The 17,528-nt window shown below is 33.2% G+C and overlaps 2 protein-coding genes and 1 long non-coding RNA gene across 3 annotated transcripts in view; 2 read left to right on the forward strand and 1 right to left on the reverse strand.

Moving 5' to 3' along the window:
• Window positions 1–3,994: 3,994 nt before the first annotated feature.
• On the reverse strand, window positions 3,995–4,978 carry LOC129803781 (GILT-like protein 3). The gene is made up of 4 exons (XM_055850575.1): window positions 4,899–4,978; window positions 4,695–4,829; window positions 4,321–4,629; window positions 3,995–4,250 (listed from the first exon to the last, which is right to left on the reverse strand). The coding sequence occupies exons 1-4, from the start codon at window positions 4,956–4,958 to the stop codon at window positions 4,089–4,091; spliced, it is 666 nt and encodes a 221-aa protein (XP_055706550.1). The 5' UTR covers window positions 4,959–4,978; the 3' UTR covers window positions 3,995–4,088.
• A 7,161-nt stretch (window positions 4,979–12,139) lies between these two features.
• On the forward strand, window positions 12,140–12,671 carry LOC129803855 (uncharacterized). Its single transcript, XR_008751912.1, has 2 exons — window positions 12,140–12,521; window positions 12,585–12,671. It is a non-coding gene; the product is annotated as an uncharacterized LOC129803855 (long non-coding RNA).
• Window positions 12,672–14,471: 1,800 nt separating this feature from the next.
• LOC129803429 (extracellular serine/threonine protein CG31145) overlaps window positions 14,472–17,528 on the forward strand; it is a 90,038-nt gene continuing 86,981 nt past the window's right edge. The window contains exon 1 of the mRNA XM_055849988.1: window positions 14,472–15,734. The gene's annotated coding sequence lies outside the window, so the exon portion shown is untranslated. The remainder of the gene's footprint in view (window positions 15,735–17,528) is intronic.

The raw sequence follows: 17,528 nt of genomic DNA on the forward strand, positions 1-17,528 counted from the left end.
TTGAATTATAGGGTAGAGTAAGTACTTTTCGCCACCTTAAGGTTTGACACCCTTATAATTCTTACACTTTTTGTCGAAATGAAATGAAATTTTGTGTACAAGTGCTTTGAAGCATTGTCTATCTATTGAACCAGGAGACTTTCCGGGAACTTTTGAGTATCTGGTTGAAAAAGTACATTTCCTGCAACAATGCATGTTTCAGTACTTTTCGCCACCTTGTAAACACTTTTTCGCCACTGTGTAAGCACTTTTTCGCCACTTGTTTTCAACTGATTTTTAAGAAACAGCTGCTTTCTAAAACCCCCAAAAGTACACGGCACAGTGCTTTTCTTATTTAACACCGATATTAGACAATTATTAGAGTATTTCGAATGACTTTTTGCACATTTTTTATTTGCGACAAAAATCAATTGACAATTACGCCTGTTTCAACTAAATTCCACGAGGAGCGCCACTTGTAAAATGCTTGGAAAAATGAGTGGCGAAAAGCACTTACAAAACCGAAAAAATAAGCCCTATTTCACCACATCCGTATTTCTTTATTTTTTTGGAAAACATTATTAAAAAATGATATTAGAACAAAGCTTAGTTAATAACGGATTGACTTTCAGTGAAAAAATATCGAATACTGTACTGAAAAAACATAAAATAATGCAAGACAATTTGTCTGAGCGTTGACAAGTTTATTAAGAATTCCATATTTTTTTTGGTGACCGTTCACCTTGTCGGGAATTTCTTTAATTAACTTGCAAATAATCCTAGTCGGTGGAGCATCTGATATGGTTTTCTGATTCATTTGGCTAGAGGTCACGAAATAACACTCATTTCGTAGTTCCACGAACTCATAATTATCTTAAAATGTGATTTTAATTTAGGTGGCGAAAAAGGGCTTACTGGCGAAAAAGTACTGACTCTACCCTATCTCAATACAAGGATACTGCCAGCATTGTAAAACGCTATGGTGAATGTTGAAAAATAATTGCTTCCTCGCCAACCAACGTCCTTACGAGTGTAAAGTGAAGAAGGGAATTGAATGTAATCCGCATCATTGCTGCAGAATTTTCGCTTTCCTCTGGGGTTTTTGGACTGTGACATCAAAATGAATCTCAACGTGCATCGGGAAATTGTCCTGGAAAGAACTCTGAAGCCGTGAGCACACAAAAAAATCGGTTAGAAATTTAGATATTCCAACAAGCTTCGCCACTATCACATAATCGTCGCAAAATAATATTAGCTAAAAAAATAAAATTTCGTTAATGATTTCAAGTGAATATTGGCGTCCATGGTCATCGTATGCAAATTCTCTTAACTTCACCAAAAGAACCATTTTGTCAGCCAAGATCAGGAGTAAAATAAAATACCTTAACGTAGAATCTCTCAAGACAACTCTTCGCCTTGAACGAGCTCACATTCCGGGCAGACACTCACCTTCGGGCAGCGTGCTATGCGTTCATTGATGTGACTAATGGATACAACGCCAATATCCTATTCAAGTTGGTTTTATTCAAAATTTCAAATAGACTCTCAAATAATGACTTTTTCTCATTTATCTCCAAAAAGTAATTTTGAAATTAAAACCGATATAAGCTCAGCGAAGCTTATGGTAGCTGAGATTCTTTACAGGCGATCTCGAAATGCATGCAACTCGGAGTGATTGCAATTTGAAAAGCGTGAAAATTCGATTGTGAGGTAAAAAAAAAATGGAGGAAGCGGGGGATCAATATTTAACCATTGCTGAAATCCGCTTATCGATGTCTGTCTCCGTTCTCTCTCCACACGACGGATGGGACGGGACGGGACGTCCAAGAAAATCGATTTTTGGCGCATATGATATTCGTGATCTATGAGTGTCAAAACGAGTAAATCCAAAATTTAGGCCCGATCAGATTTCACCTAGGACCACAAAAACTGAGATTGTAAAGAATCTCAGCTAAAGAAAATATACAGTTAGGGGAGGGTGGGGCAGTTTCGCCCCTAAATTGCAAAATGGATTTTGAGACCATTTTGTAAAAATATGATAAACAGAATTAAAACTTTATATATTCTGTGAGTTCCAGTTGGGTTTCGGGTTAATAAAAACAATAACAATAATCCTTTAACTTCATTGGTCTATTGTGGAGAAGATGATTTCATTTGAATGGCAGAATGCGTGAAAGTCCCCCGTTGCGGGGCAATTTCAAAACAAATAATGAGGCAATTTTTGAGAAAGAAAAAATATGTTTATATGAAACTTGCGATATTAGAATTGATTAAAATTACTATTTTAAAGTCTTCTAGGACTTTAAAACATAAAAATATAATCGAGCGAGAACTTTATAACAGAATTTTAACTCTTATTGATCATACAGTGAAAATAAAATATCGCCACAAATTTCCAATCCTATTTCTCATTAATTGAGCAATTTTCTTTAATATTTTATACGAAAGAATTGTCTTTTGTAGTTCTAAGCTAATTCAGAACATAAATGGATCAATATGTCGCCTTAGAACATGTCGTTTTTAGTATAACAGTTTTATAATAGTATTTTAAAATCTTGAATTGTCATAATACTACAAAAAAAATATAATATCTTGCTGAAAACATTCTGAAAAATATTATAACAATTAACTTTAGCGTTTTTAAGCACTTAAAATCATTCAAAGATTGTTTTTTTTAATTTTTTTTTGCTATTGAGTTTTTAGAAAATCTACTTCCCAAAATTTCGAACTTTATCAACAAAAACAGCTACAAAACGTTCTCAGTGATTGCTTTAAGTTAATTTTGATTAAAAAAGTAAATTATTGGACACAGGAAACTTCTCCATGTGCTTGCTTGAAACTGCCCCTTACTCACTTTCGGAACTCAAATCAAAATTGTCAGAACCGTCTTAGAATTCATTCAACGCTAAATGCCTTAATAATCATAGAACCACTAATAAATTAATACAATTATGTTAGTTCGATAGATAAGTGCAACGATTCAGAAATTGTTGAAAATAAGACATTATAAAAAGTTTCATTTTGATGCAGTTTTATAAAATCAATTACAGAACTCAAACGAGAAGCGTTACGAAATTAATTATTTTTATGAACATGGGTCTCAGTTATAGCTTTAGTAACATAAAAGTTTTATTTTATTCCTTTCAAAGAGATAAGAAGAATATGCAAAAATTGAAACTGCCCCGTCGTTAAACTACCCCACCCTCCCCTACATTTAAAATTTTCAATTCAATTGATCCACATTGTAATGAGCCTGATAAAGCAGAAATAATCTTGCTTTTAAGTGCACAAGACAAGACCTTACAAGACTTTCATTTATGCCATAGGTGACTATATTTTTAAAATTATCTTTCTTTGGCTTTTTTTATTATTAAATTAAATTTATTTTGGCTATTTTCAAAATTATTTTTTGACCTTAATATCTGGGGCTAAGTAATTCCGAACATTTCAAGATTTTGTATTTTGCGCCATAAATATTTATGAGTAAATGAATGCAAAATTTTAAAATTTCGAAAAAAGAACTCGTCTATTGAGAAAGTTCTTTAAAACACCAGTATTCTTAAAGAAACTAATTTAAAAAAGTATTCTAAACATGGTAAAGCGCAAAGCTTTGCCGCATTGCTAAATGTTTAATGTAGACATTTGATTTCGTATTCGTGAATGCACCTCACAGCAAAGAAGCGACTCTTGGTGAAATAAATCTCCCCATGAATGAGATAAATATCCACATGCACCGTTTAAAGTGAATATTTTTCTGCAATGTCATTCCAGGTTAGGGAATTCAAGAGTTAGTGGGCTAGGGTTGGTCGGATGTAACCGATTGAGTTGAATTTGGTATAAACAGTAACAATAGAATATCAATCGTCTTTTCTATTGAATTCGAAGCACAAGAGAAATGTGTTAACAGCTTGACAATACCAACTCTATTTCCTGAAAGTATTGCACAATTTTAGCTAAGATTCTTTTCAGTCTCATTTGGAATTGTAGTACTTTTTTCAAAAAGACACACAACAAATTCAATATAAAATTCTTTATACTTAAGATAGAAAACAATTCAGCACATTTGTATTGATAAAATTAATTTAGACTTGTCCAAACGAATGAAAGATCTAATGTGGTATGACTGGCTCACACAAATTACTGACCTTGGTTTTCTGAATCTCATTGAGTTCTTCATCATCAGGATACTTCTGAAATTTAGCTGCATATTCGTCCCGGAAAGCTTGTCGGAAGTTGCTGTATAGGCTGTCACGTCTTTTGTAACAAGTGTCCTAAGAAAAATTGGGTGATTTTAAATCCAAAGTAAGAACTGTTAAGGGAAGGCCTTAAATAGAAATTTACATTCTGAGGAACAATTGTGGGAACAAAAGTTAATCCAATCTTCATAGTGGCATTTCCATGTCCAGCTAAAAGCTCATCTTTGCGAGTTTTCATACATTTTTCAAGTTCCGTGACATCCGACGGCGAGCAATGACGGATTGTTTCATCCATATCCTCATGGAATTTTCCCATTAGACAATTGATAAATGTTAAGGATGATTGGAAGGGCAAAACGTCTAAAGCACAGGCATGAATTTTATTTAAGAGACATTCATTTGGACCGTGTTGGCACAAGAACTCGTACTTGTTCTCGTCTTTGTTCCAGTAATGCTATTTAAAGTTTGAAAATAATTTACAATAGGGAACAATGGCATTATTAGATTTTAGAAACTTACACTCGCTTTACCATATGGGATTAATTTAAGATCCATCTTGTCACCATACTCATTGTAGGTTGGTATTAATTGTCTTGTGAAGAAATATACAGAATCGACACAAAGAGCTTCATAATAGACACTTACTTGCAACTTCTATAAAAAAAAAATAAAAATATCCCTTATTATTTAGAACGTTACTGAATAAAATACCTATCACTTCACCTCAGATTGAACTAGCAGAGATATGAGAAGAATAAATTTAAAGGACAGAAATTTCCTCATTTTCAAATCAACACAATCAACTCGAATGAACCAGTTGTTCAAGACTCAAATTTCGAGTAATGTGGTATACAGAAATAAATTGAGATTATTTACACTGTTCGTAATGGTTTTCAAATCGAGATACACAATATTTTTAATCTAAATTACAGAAAAATATAATCTACTGCGAGAGATTTGTTATAAATGAGATTATTTATATTTTTACGAAGAATAATGATAATATTAGAGTAAGTGTATCACATTTCGGCATGTTGCATGCAAGCGCCAAAGTCTCAAATTTGAAATGTTAATATTTTTAATACAAATTGATTTTTTTGTTATTTCTTTTTAAGGAGTGTTACTTGGAACCTTGCAGATAGTTTATCGTATTTGTTTTCCCTAAAATCATTCTTAATACATTTCAAAATGATTAAAAATATAGGGGAAATGCTCATAATTTTGTCCAGTTTCTTATTTTGGACACTTTGAGGATAACATTGGACACTAAAAATAAATTGATTAAAATGATGGATTTTTATTCCAATATTTGATGAATAATGAATTCTATCTAAATATTTGTTCTTTTTGGAAGATTTTAACACTAAATACGTTAAAATTTTAATATGATTTGAGTTGAAATTGCTTTGTTGAAAATTCAGTGTGAGCAATTGCTTACGAGAAATATGACAGAACTTCGTGGCTTACTTCAGTCTTATTTAGTTTTGGTGAAGTACTAACAAAGTTTGTTCGCTGTTTTTGAGTGATATTATTGAATATTCATTGAATATTGTGTTGATTCACGTTACTGATGATTTGTACATTTGACCTGAAGTGAGATTTGCCTTGTGAATTATATTTTTCGTGTGAAAAATGGGAAATTTTTTAAGACATTCACCAGTGAGGTGATGATTCTTATTTTGGACAGGTGTTTTTCTCACGAAATTTCGTGAAGTTTTAGCTTTTGTGATGACTAGGTTGGACAAATGCCTGGAGAAACAAAGGAGCATCATCTCTACGAAAGAGATGTAGCGAGAAATGCCTTGAAAGGCTCCCGGAAAGGTCAGGGAATGAGCGAATTTGCACGTACTTGGAGTATCGAAGTCAACTCACTTTAATGAATGATATGGAAAGTTTCCGGGCTTCTGTGACATTCTACGTTTCCCTTACATGAACAGGAAGAGGACTTGGTAAGATTGGTTCATCAAATGAAGAACAATGGGCATCCTATTGAGGCGGATTAGCTGTCCAAATTTACAGTCAAGTTGGACAAATTAATAAACAAGTTGTCCAAAATAAGAGCCAAGGTCACCTCTACTTATCAATTCATTTTTAAACGTATTAAAACTAATTTTAATAAAAATAAGACGATAAATAGCTTGCTAAGTTTCTAAACAACCCTTCTGAAAAGAGAGTAACAAGAAATGTCAATTAGTATAGAAAATATCGCACTTCAAACTTGGAACTTCGATGCTTATAAGCAGACTGTCCAAAATTATGAGCACTTCCCCTAAACATAGCTTTGGATAATTTTTCGTCCACCTTGATTTTCAAAGTTCCTTGCCCTTCCGGAATTCCTCCAGTCTTTTTTCACATCATCCTGTTCGTCGAAGCGACGTTTTCTGTTTCTTTTTTGCATTGTATTATCGCTAGATTATGTATAAACTATGAATTCATTGACATTTGAAGAATAAAAGATGTGGCCGAAATTGCAAGCTGGCCGAAATTTTGTACACTTACCCCATTAGCAAATCTAATCATAATAAGCGAATTTTCATTTTTTTAATTGTGAATTAAATAAAAATGCTACCAAATAAAGTCCTTCGACAGTATTAGAGCATATTTAATTTGGTTAGTAAAAAAATATTTTATGAGTAATTTTCAAAAGAAATCTACAATTCTGAAGAGGTCATAGAAAAATAAGAAAATTTATTTAAGTGACTTAAATTAATTTATATGATTAATTGATTATTTTACTTAAACAAAAAAAATATTTTCTGCCCGAAATACTGCTTTACTTTAACTCCTGTTTGTTCAGAATTTCATTATGAAGCAACTTTGAGTACTTTGTGTTCAATTGCTACAAAGGAAAATTTTAAACAGTGTATTCAACATCAGAATAATTTGTTATCTTCAAAGTTCAAACAAGATCAGTAAATATGAAACAAAAAGCAGTCAGGAATGGGAAAAAATTGAAACAATATTGTAACAACTCGGACAGACATTTTTTTGTAATTTATTAGACTCACTTATCTATATATAGACGCAACAAATAATTACGTGTGATATTGTTAGATTTAAAGAAAATTTATATAGTTTTGTTTTTAATGTTTTTCCAGACCGCCCATTAGGATTATCTGAAATTTTCAATTTAATAAGATTCTTGAGTTTAGAACGCCTCTTGTATTGGTGATCACATACATTGATCACATACATCCTGTATTATTAGAAGTTTAATATTTTACAAAAAATGTTAAGAATCACACGTTTCACAAACAAAGAAGATTACAAGATCTTTTGCAAAAAAAAAACTTCTACAAAAAGAAAGATCGCTAAATAAAATAACCCCAATAACCCCATGGTTTGATCTGTTTTTAATTTTCTCATTTCCTCATGAAAATACGGAAAAATAAGGCTCGATTTTCATAATATAAATTTATTAAAAAAAACACAAAATTAATTTAATCAACCCAACTCAATTCTATTCTAATTTATCTGGGAGAATTTTTACTTTTCAATTAAATTTTCCTTCCTCGAAAATGTACCCACATTCATATCCAATCAATGAACAAATGAATGGGGCTGTAAAATTGTGGGTGGATTGATTTTTCTTCCTCTTCGAGGGGAAAAATAATTAAAAATAATGGGCTCAATTCCATTTTCTACACCCCCGCCCCCGTTTCACCTCATCAGGTTGACAATTTATGCGAGGGTGAAAAGAGAGAAATAAATGACGGAAATCCGCCTCTATTGCACCTATCGATTATGTTTACAGTTCCTATATTTCCTGGTGGAAAATATTTGAAAAACTGCCCTAACTTTAAAGCTTTAGAGAAGTTGTATAAAATAATTTGTTCTACTTTTGCGACTTCGTAATTTATATTTATGTGGCACTTGACATGCATTATCTTTAATAGTGGAAATTACATTTCTGTAGTCTAAGGCAATTTCCATTCTGGCCATAGTAAATTGAAAAGCAGCATTTGTAGCTTACAACTCTGTACGATCATTTTACTTAAACATTCTTCATTACTCTTGCATAATTTTAGGAGTTTATTCAGGAACTGCTTTAGCTGGGAAACGCTTGAAGCATATGCTTCTTGCTATAGCTAGAAACTGATCGACGCGACTGATAAGAACAAAATGATTTATTGTCAATGAAAATTTTGCCTTCACACAATTACATTTTGTGGCTAGTAAATATGGAAAATGGAAACGAGATTTTCCCTCAAACTGCTTCACTTAGGGCAATTTAATTAAATTTATTACTAAAGTAGTAATTGTGCTTGCTAATTTTGCTTTGTTGTCAGATATACTAATCATACATAAACATAAAATAAAAATATTTCTATAATTACGGATAGGTTATATTCAATTACCATCAATGAGGTGGCTTCCTGAATGAAAATGTCGAGAATAGGGCTAGAATTGACACGCTAACATCAAGTGGAGACGCCGGGTTAAGATGCAGACGCCTAGTTACCGGAACCCCTAATACTTTTATCGCTTTCCCAAGGGAAATAAAACGACTGCTGAGGATTAGAGCAACAGATATTTCAAGAGGTGGAAGATGATACAATAAATAACTTATGTGGGATTTGTTGAATTTAGTCTAAAAGTCTTGCCCATTTTCTTCACTACCCCCAAGAATTCTTACAGAGCAAGCCGCTCATCTATCAAATGTTTCTCTCACTTTTGCCCTTTTCCCACGATAATCTCCTCAAAGTGATCAATTTAATAGGGTGAAAATGGGGGAAAAAGTTTAAGTGAGAAAACGAGAGACAAAAATTAAGAAACGCTCCCAGAAAATTGAAACTTTCACAGTCGCAAAATGTTAAGTGGAAGAAGCTTCAACATAGAAGGAGAAAATAAAATCAAATCCCCCAGAGTTTTATTATACACCTCAAATAAATACAAGATATCGCATAGGGTGAGCTCTTTTAGAGTTTTCCACACAGAGAATTTTGCCAGCTTTACCCCTAAGCAGCAAAATAATAACAAAGCCTCGATGATGATCCCGCTGAAAGTTAATTACTCCAAGTGGGGCTCAGGATTAAATTACGCAGAAAAAAAAATAAAAAGGGAGAATTTTATATAAAGCTGAAATGGGAAACGGACTGGGATTTATTGATTCTAACACCACGTATTTTTAATACTTTACACAATATTTTTCTAACCCAATGTTTTACCCGTTATGGGATATTAATATTTACCGTCTTTACCGTCACTTAAACAATTTTCAGACCAAAAGTTTAGATTAGTTCCCAAAGGTTTTGAATATTTAAAAACAAAAAGAATATGCAGTAATTTTTCAAAATTTATTAATGAGTCACGTGGGTCACGCAAACAGAAAAAACAGTAGGGGAAACTGGGGCACCACCATACACGGGGTACTACCAAACACTAATTTTTATTTCTAAACTACTTGGACTATCTCGACCATTCCTTCAGTGAACAAGCATCCCTATAGTGCCTATAAATTCCTATCGATCTTATCCTCTGATATCCAATATCCGATTAAAAAATCGCAGTGTTTGGTGGTACCCCGTGTTTGGTGGTGCCCCAGTTTCCCTTACATATTTTCTTTATACATCTTTTCTAACATAAAAAATAAAATATTTCAAGCTCTTAATAGGTAAAGGTACAACATTTCAACTTTATTTTCTGAAATTTTCATTTCGACATTTTATAATGTTCTGATTTTTGAAGACGATTTTTGAAAAGAAAATTACTTTGTGGTGGACAAGATTTCTCAAAGTATATTCATCTGACGTCAAAAACTAAATATTTCCAAGACAAAATGTAGTGTAAAATACGTCAAAAATGGTAATTTTTATATAATTTTTATCCAAAAATCCTAATTTCATTTTTTAAATCTTTTGTTCAAGTAGTAGTATAAATCATCTTCAAGCAGGAAATACTTCGTTTAAATGCTTAAAAAAATAAAATAAATTGCAGAAATTGTTGTTGAAAAAATATTTGGGAAAAATTTCCGTCTTTTAACCAACCGACGTAACCCTTTAAATAACTTGCCCTCTTACGTAATTCTAAATTACAACTTTCCCAAAAATTTCATCTGCAAAGAAGATAAGTAAATATAAGGCAAACGGATAATAATTACTAAAGTAAAAGAGCATTGTGAATCTGAAAACACTTACAACAAAAGACATATTAAAGCTTAACAAAAAAAATTTCTAATTCGTTTTTGTCCAGAATTTAAAGATCGTCCCAATTGTCAATTGTCCCTAACCTTCGCCCAATTGATTAATAAATACGCTCCCCGTTTGTAAACAGTTGCTCTGAAAAAGTCATGAGAAGCATTAACTGAAATGTTACCAGAAATTCAATTTTACTATAATACATTAAAAAAATCAATATGAATATGAAAATGAATTGAATATTTTCCCAGATATATCAATCTCAAATGTGCTTAAAAAAATTTAATTTAAAATTTACTTGATGTATCGATATTCGCGAAGAAAATAGCAGTGTTTTCGCGAGAATCGAAACACATATACTTTAGTGAAAATGATTTTTTGTGTAAATTACATTTATTTTTAAAATTACTTATAATTATCGCTTCAAAGAATAAAATTACTTAAAAGAAGAAAACGAGAAAAACTGATCCACATTTTTTATTACTAAAAAAAATAATTTAAAAAAATATAACCTCAAAATTTAAACTTAAATCAAATAGAAATGTTGATGTTAATATAATTTTAAGTAATAGTAATATTTTTGAATTTTTTTCTTTTGAATTATTACGGGGAGGTGGGGCTATTTTGAGCTGTGGGGCTAAATTGTTTTACGGCTTTTTCGCCTATTTCTAAATGAAGCTGGTCCTTACAATTATTTTATTTAGATCCACAATTATTTTGTCTATCCAAATTGCTTCATGTTAAAACCCAGTTTCCATTAGAAATATGCGAAAAAATCGTATAACGATGTAGCCCCACAGCTCAAAGTAGCCCCACCTCCCCCTATGTTCATTACCAAAATGTTTAAAAAAGAGTAAGTGTACCAAATATTTTAATTTTTCCAACATTAGAAAATAGCAATAAAATTTTTCCTACTCAATTAATAGTGTACAAATATCCCATATTTACTACTGCCCAGTTTCCCCTATTTCTCCCACCAGTTTAGAAAAATCTCCACAAAAGAAACTTTTAGAACATTGCGAAAAATAAAATATCCGTTTTGTAATTCTTTTTGCCTCAATCTCCTCTACTTTAGTAGAATAAAAATTCTGGTGTAAATCCTTGGTGTTCCATGATATTTTTTTAACTGGGATATTTTTTGTATTTTGGCAGAGTTCTCATTATAATATTTATTTCTTATTTCTACACCAGTCAGATATTACAATTTAAATTTGGTTAGCCATATAATAATTGATATTACACAGATGAAATATTACTTGATAAATGAAATCAAAAAGAACACAACTCAATCAGAATGGGCCCCGTTTTGTTCCCAGCTTTTCGATGCGAGCGGTATTATTTTGCGTCCCGTCGTCAAACGCCCAAACTCTCGCAACTCTGGTCACGTTCATTAACTGTACTCTGGCCTTTAGGCGGTGAACGCAACGCCTGACAATCTGTCCTAAAGACATCTCGTCATTGACGCGCATGTTCGAACCGCCTTTAAAGCGACTATTTTGCAGTATACTTTCTATCCCATGCCCGGGGACCTTCCACAGGGTTCACACAGTCACAATGGACTCGTTAGTCACCCCGTTGAACGTGCTTGTATGAGTCGTCAAAGCAACGTCTTATCAATTTTTACTTGTACTACACGACATTCGAATTCACCTCCACTGAAGTATATCCCATAGTTGCAAAAATGCATCATTTGACTTTTCTGTGGTTTTCTATTCATCTAAATAGATGATCACCTCCTCCTATCCATGTATATCTTTTCCATTCAATTACTCCTCTAATCCCTAATTACAGACCCTCTTGTGGCCATCGTTCTGGATCAATGGAGCACTTAATAGTACATACTTTGCGCTCAGTGAGTGGTTATTCATCGTGGGTGGTAGACAGCATTACTGATTTGTGCGACAACATTGCACATTATTTAATACTACCTATAGGGCAGAAAGCCATGATTTTTATTAGTCTGAGTAAAATCTCCCCTGCAGTTCGGTAAATGATTTTTCTCGATTACTAACAGATTCATCATGTGTCTCGTGGTTGGTGGTGAAAAATTCTTTCTCAGTCAGAATTTTCAAAGCAAATGCATATAAAAAAAATAAATAAAAGATTCCTAATCGATTTTGTTGTATTAAAACTATTGAGTTAAATTAAGTGTTATGACCTGGATTTGAACTCACGAAATCATGCACCCGGACTCTACTACTGTCAATGTGTTAGTGACAAGAGATACGCAAACACAGGGTGTCTCATGTAATTTGTTTTTTGTCTCTTTCAGAAGCTCTATGAGAAACTATCGAGCCTCTCTATCGCTATGTCAAGCCAACAAAGGGGCAACTCATTCAGAAATTGTTGTGTTAGATGTTCCTTTTTATAAAAGTTGGAAATTATAAAATATTATTTACATCGACAAAGACACAATTAGTTTAAACATTTACTTAGGTAACATATTCAGTATGTTGTTGATTAAATGTCCATTTTTATATCTCACTTTTTTTTAGTTAACTTACAATTGTTTTGTTTTTCCTTCTGCAATGCATAAAGTAGTATACATATTTAGTTTAAGATCAAGGAAACAATTGTTAAATAAAACAGTAAATGGAATTTTCTTTATCTAAAATAAAAATAATAAGTATTTGGATGAGAAAGACAAATAAATCATTGAATCGACAAAATAGGGGATTGTTCAATACTCCTTTAAAAATAACATTATAATATAATCATCATCATTTTTAACCGCTTATCCCTATTGGGGTATAGCAAACCCATCCATCCATCCACTTTAACAGCCTGTCGATACTCCGTCACTTCAAGAAGACTTTCGAAATCGATCTCAAAGTATTTCAAGCTAAGGCCCTGAATTTGATTCAGCCAACTTGTCCTAATGCCCAAGACACACTTACGACTAAAGTGCAGAGACGACTAAGCTCGTTTATAGCCAAGTCATTCCTGACACATTACAAACTAAGCTTAGCATTCACTGGTATCCACAAAACATAGAATTTGTGGGTTTTTATTCGTATATTTTTTATTGTAATGTACATATACTCTATTTAAAATGAAACTATTTGTAAATTTGTATCTCAGTCAACGTACAATAATTATTGCTAATTGCAATTATTTGTGAGGTGGAAGCTGTCTCGCGACTTAAGCCAATTTTCGCGATTCTAGTGAATAATTCTTGTTGTTATGCGTGAATTAGAAGTAAATTTACAAGTAATTTCATTTTCAAATGAGATTAGTGCATTTAAATAGAAATATCTGCATAAAAACCCACAAAAGTTATGTTTTGTGAGTCGCAGTGAATGTTAAGCCTCGTTTGCAGTGTGTCAGGAACTGACTTGGCTATGAACGAACTTAGTCATCTCTGGACTTTAGTCGCAAGTGTGTCTAGGGCATAAGTCTACCCTGAGGAAAGTAGAACATCTCTGTCTAATCTAATCTGTATACTTACTGCATAGCCACGTTTAACTGAAATAATTGAAACAGTTTAACAGTAGTAGTAATGCTAATAACAGTAACTTGTTTAAGATTCTTTTGGTAATTTTATTACTCGAACTCATTGAAAAGTGGACTAGAGCGCCAGACATCACTATACCACATTGAACAAAAATGTAATATAATGCATTGGCCTTACCCAAAAAATCCGGGATAACGAAAGAAATATCTAGAGAAATTTGTTCAGTTTTTCAGTTTTTGCAAGTGCTAGCAATTTGCTCCCATATTCAGAACATTGACAAAAACTTTTTATAGTGTGTAGAGGTCACAATAATGGACTTAGCAGATTTTTCTATTACGGGATATGACTAGTAAAAATGATTACCTTGTAATACAAATTATCTAAATATTTTAATAATAATAGGTATGCAGCCTTTTTGGTTAAATTAAATGTAATGTAATGACTTATACATTATTGGTATCGGTCACAGATTGTTGTCACATGAAACCAATTTAATATTCAAACCAAAAATTTACATGCAGTCTTTCAACAAGCCTTCTTTGTTTATTTTTCTTCTTCCAACGACCTCAGTTTTTGCTCTGAATAGCCCTTTGGCCGATTTTAACACAAACTTGAGTGCGAATGAAAGAAAAAATTCTGCAGACGCGTGCTAGGAGCAGGCTTGCATTCTATCTCCATCTCACTCTATAACAAATTTCCGAGTATAGTAAGTTAGCGAGAGAGATCCAAAGGTGGGGGTGGACTTGTGGTGGCTCGTGAGTAGCCGGCAAAGTGGCGACTCAGCTGTCTTTGACGTAACATAGAGTTTGTGGTGCGAGAGCGAGAGAGATTTCCCACCAAAGAGGCAATACACAGAGTAAATAAAGACTCTTGTGCGCCTTCATTGTGCGTCTCTTTTTAGTCCGTGCCTGAGCTTCGGTGCTCAAGTAGCTGTTTTTCCATCCGGAGTTCCAAGATTGTTTCTCCCTCACTCTCAGCTGTGTTTTGTGTACACTGTTTTTTTCCGAGTGCTGTGCCTTTTCCGATCACTCAGACACTATTCCACCAAAGTTAGAAGCACCACAAAGTTAATTCCAATTTGTGCTGTGTATTGAGTGTCTCCTGCTTTTGGCACGTCCTCTGGGTACATTTTTCCATTTGTGCTAATTTTCAAAGAGGGCGGCTAATAGTGGTGATAGGATAGTAAAAAATAAGGGTGAATGAGAAAATTTCTATCGTGTAAAAACGGAAAGAGACAAAGGAGTGTGGAAAATTGACTAAATTCCGTCACGCGCGCATCAAATCCCGGATTTCCCTCAGACATTCTCCACTACTGTAGACATTTCTCCCACGAAAAGGGTGGACAAAGGGGTCCAAGTGGCACCCTGCCTACACCCCACACCCACATCTAAGTCACAAGGTGCATTTGGCACATCCTAAGCTGAGAGTGAATCTTGTTGTTAGTGTGGTGTTTTGGGTCATAAGAAAGTAACAATTGTACTGAAATTGCGCCTTATCTGGGTGATTTTAAGCTCTTGTGCATCACTCCATTCGCCTCGGGGTATGACATTGTGTGAGAAAATCACTGTGTCACTGTGAGAATCGATTTTTCTGTGCATTCACTATTGCTCTGAATGGACTGGGAAACTGCATCAAAAAACGTCTAATTGTACTTTATGCAGTGAAATGCATTTTGTAGAAAAGTGCATACGAACTGTGAGGAAAAGTCTGTGTCATTTTTATTGATTTTATTGGTGCAACATTCTGATACATTGAGTGCTTCCAAGGCGGCATATTTGGTGTCCTTTATGCTATATTCACTGTAAACGAGAAAGAGAGAGAGCAGCCTGAAAAGTAGGGCACATCCTCCATCTCACTTGTACTTGTGATCTACATTTGAATCAGTTGATTCAGTATAGATAGTACCACCCTGTGCAAGCAACCCTCATACACAATGAACTTATTTTCGCGCCAAAGCAGAGCAAACAAGTAAGTATTACTCTATGTTACCTCAGTCAATTTTTTGCTCCAACTCCACGACACGGAGCACACTGCAAAATGTCCTGCTTTTCTATTTCAATAAATTTTCATCCCTCATGTCCGATAGCCTCTGGAGGAAAGTACGCTACCTTCGGACGACTCAATTTTCGGACAATTCAATTTTTTCTCTATATGTTCCTTATGGATTTCACCCATTTCACCCATAGATTTTCTGTAAATTTGACATTGGACTAGTTATTAAAATATAATATTATGGATTGTGTATAAAAATGGATTGTGTACATCGTCCGAAGGTAGCGCGCTTTACCTTATACCCGTTTAAGAAGTTTTCATTAAATTTTAGCAAATAAAATCAAATTGTTAAACCAATTGTGAAGGAAAAACTTTCAAAACGTCAATATCCTAAAAAATAAACGCTCAATCACTATATTTTAAAGCTTTTTGAAGCTCCAAAGAATTGTCTTAAGTAATATTTTTAACTAAAAAAAGATTTTTTGGACAAACCTAGCATTTTATTGGGAAAATAATAATTTTTGCATACTCTAATAGCGTAATTGAGCACTCAATGGGTCAATTGGTAGAGCACTCGCTCTATGATGCAAGAGTCCCGGGTTCGAATCCCCTTTAGGTCACCAGGATTTTTTCTGGCGTTAAGTTAAAGGTGTTCGAATTTCGGATTGCATCCATTGAGCTTCATTGCACTTGATTCCACGATGCATGGAATTGACTACCCCATCGCTGTATAAGAAAAAATAATAATGGATATTCCCTAACTCCTCTTGCGGGAAAGCCTAAGTTCCTCTATGTAACGTTGTGCTACCATTATTATTATTAATAGCGTAAATGATACTGGTTTGAATTCATTGACATAATTTGTATCGAAATACTATACTCTGCATCAAACCTATCTCGAATGAATCAATTTTACTTACAATAAGGGTAAGTGTACCAAATTTCGGCATAGTTGCATGCAATCGCCAAAGTCTCAAGTTTGAAATGTTATATTTCTAGTCCAAAATTTAATTTTTTTGTTACTTCTTTATAAGGAGTGTTACTTGGAACATTGTAGACAGTTTATCATCTTTATTTTCTCTAAAATCATTCTTAATGCATTTTGAAATGATTAAAAATGTAGACATAGCTTTGGTGGCCTATTTCGGCCACCTTCATGCTCATAGTTCCTTACCCTTCCAGAATTTTTCCAATGTCTTTTTACATAATCTCCTTCGTCTAAGCGACATTTCTTATAATATTTTGTATTGTATAATCTCTAAGGTATGCAAAAAAAAATCATGCAAATTTCAGGAACACAAAAAGTGGCCCAACTTGCAAGCTGGCCGGAATTTGGTACTGTTACCCAAAGTAAGAAGGAGGAAAAATAAAAAAAGGCTCTTTTCAAAACAATTTTTGAACATTAATATGTATTCGCTTTTTACATTACCTTATAACTTGTTATAGTGTTTATAACTAGAGCTTTATAGTACCAAATACTTGTAGCTGGAGTTATGTCTCTGTAATTAAAAAAAGTTATGAGCTTTATAGTTTTTTATGGTATATCCATATGACCATTTCGTCTATATTTTCCTACGACCTCCATGAATTTTTTTAAAGGGATTTCAATGTGATAATGAGTAAAAAGAAATTACGGATGATATTTTAGAACACATTGAGACAAATTTATGATAACCCCCCGATAATAAACTGATAATTGATTTTAATTTTGAAAATCAGTTGTATTAATTCAAGGGTTCGTAGAAAATTTTGAAGTGAATTTTGCGTTAT

Source organism: Phlebotomus papatasi, chromosome 1, assembly GCF_024763615.1.
Source record: "Phlebotomus papatasi isolate M1 chromosome 1, Ppap_2.1, whole genome shotgun sequence".
NCBI classification, from domain to species: domain Eukaryota; kingdom Metazoa; phylum Arthropoda; class Insecta; order Diptera; family Psychodidae; genus Phlebotomus; species Phlebotomus papatasi.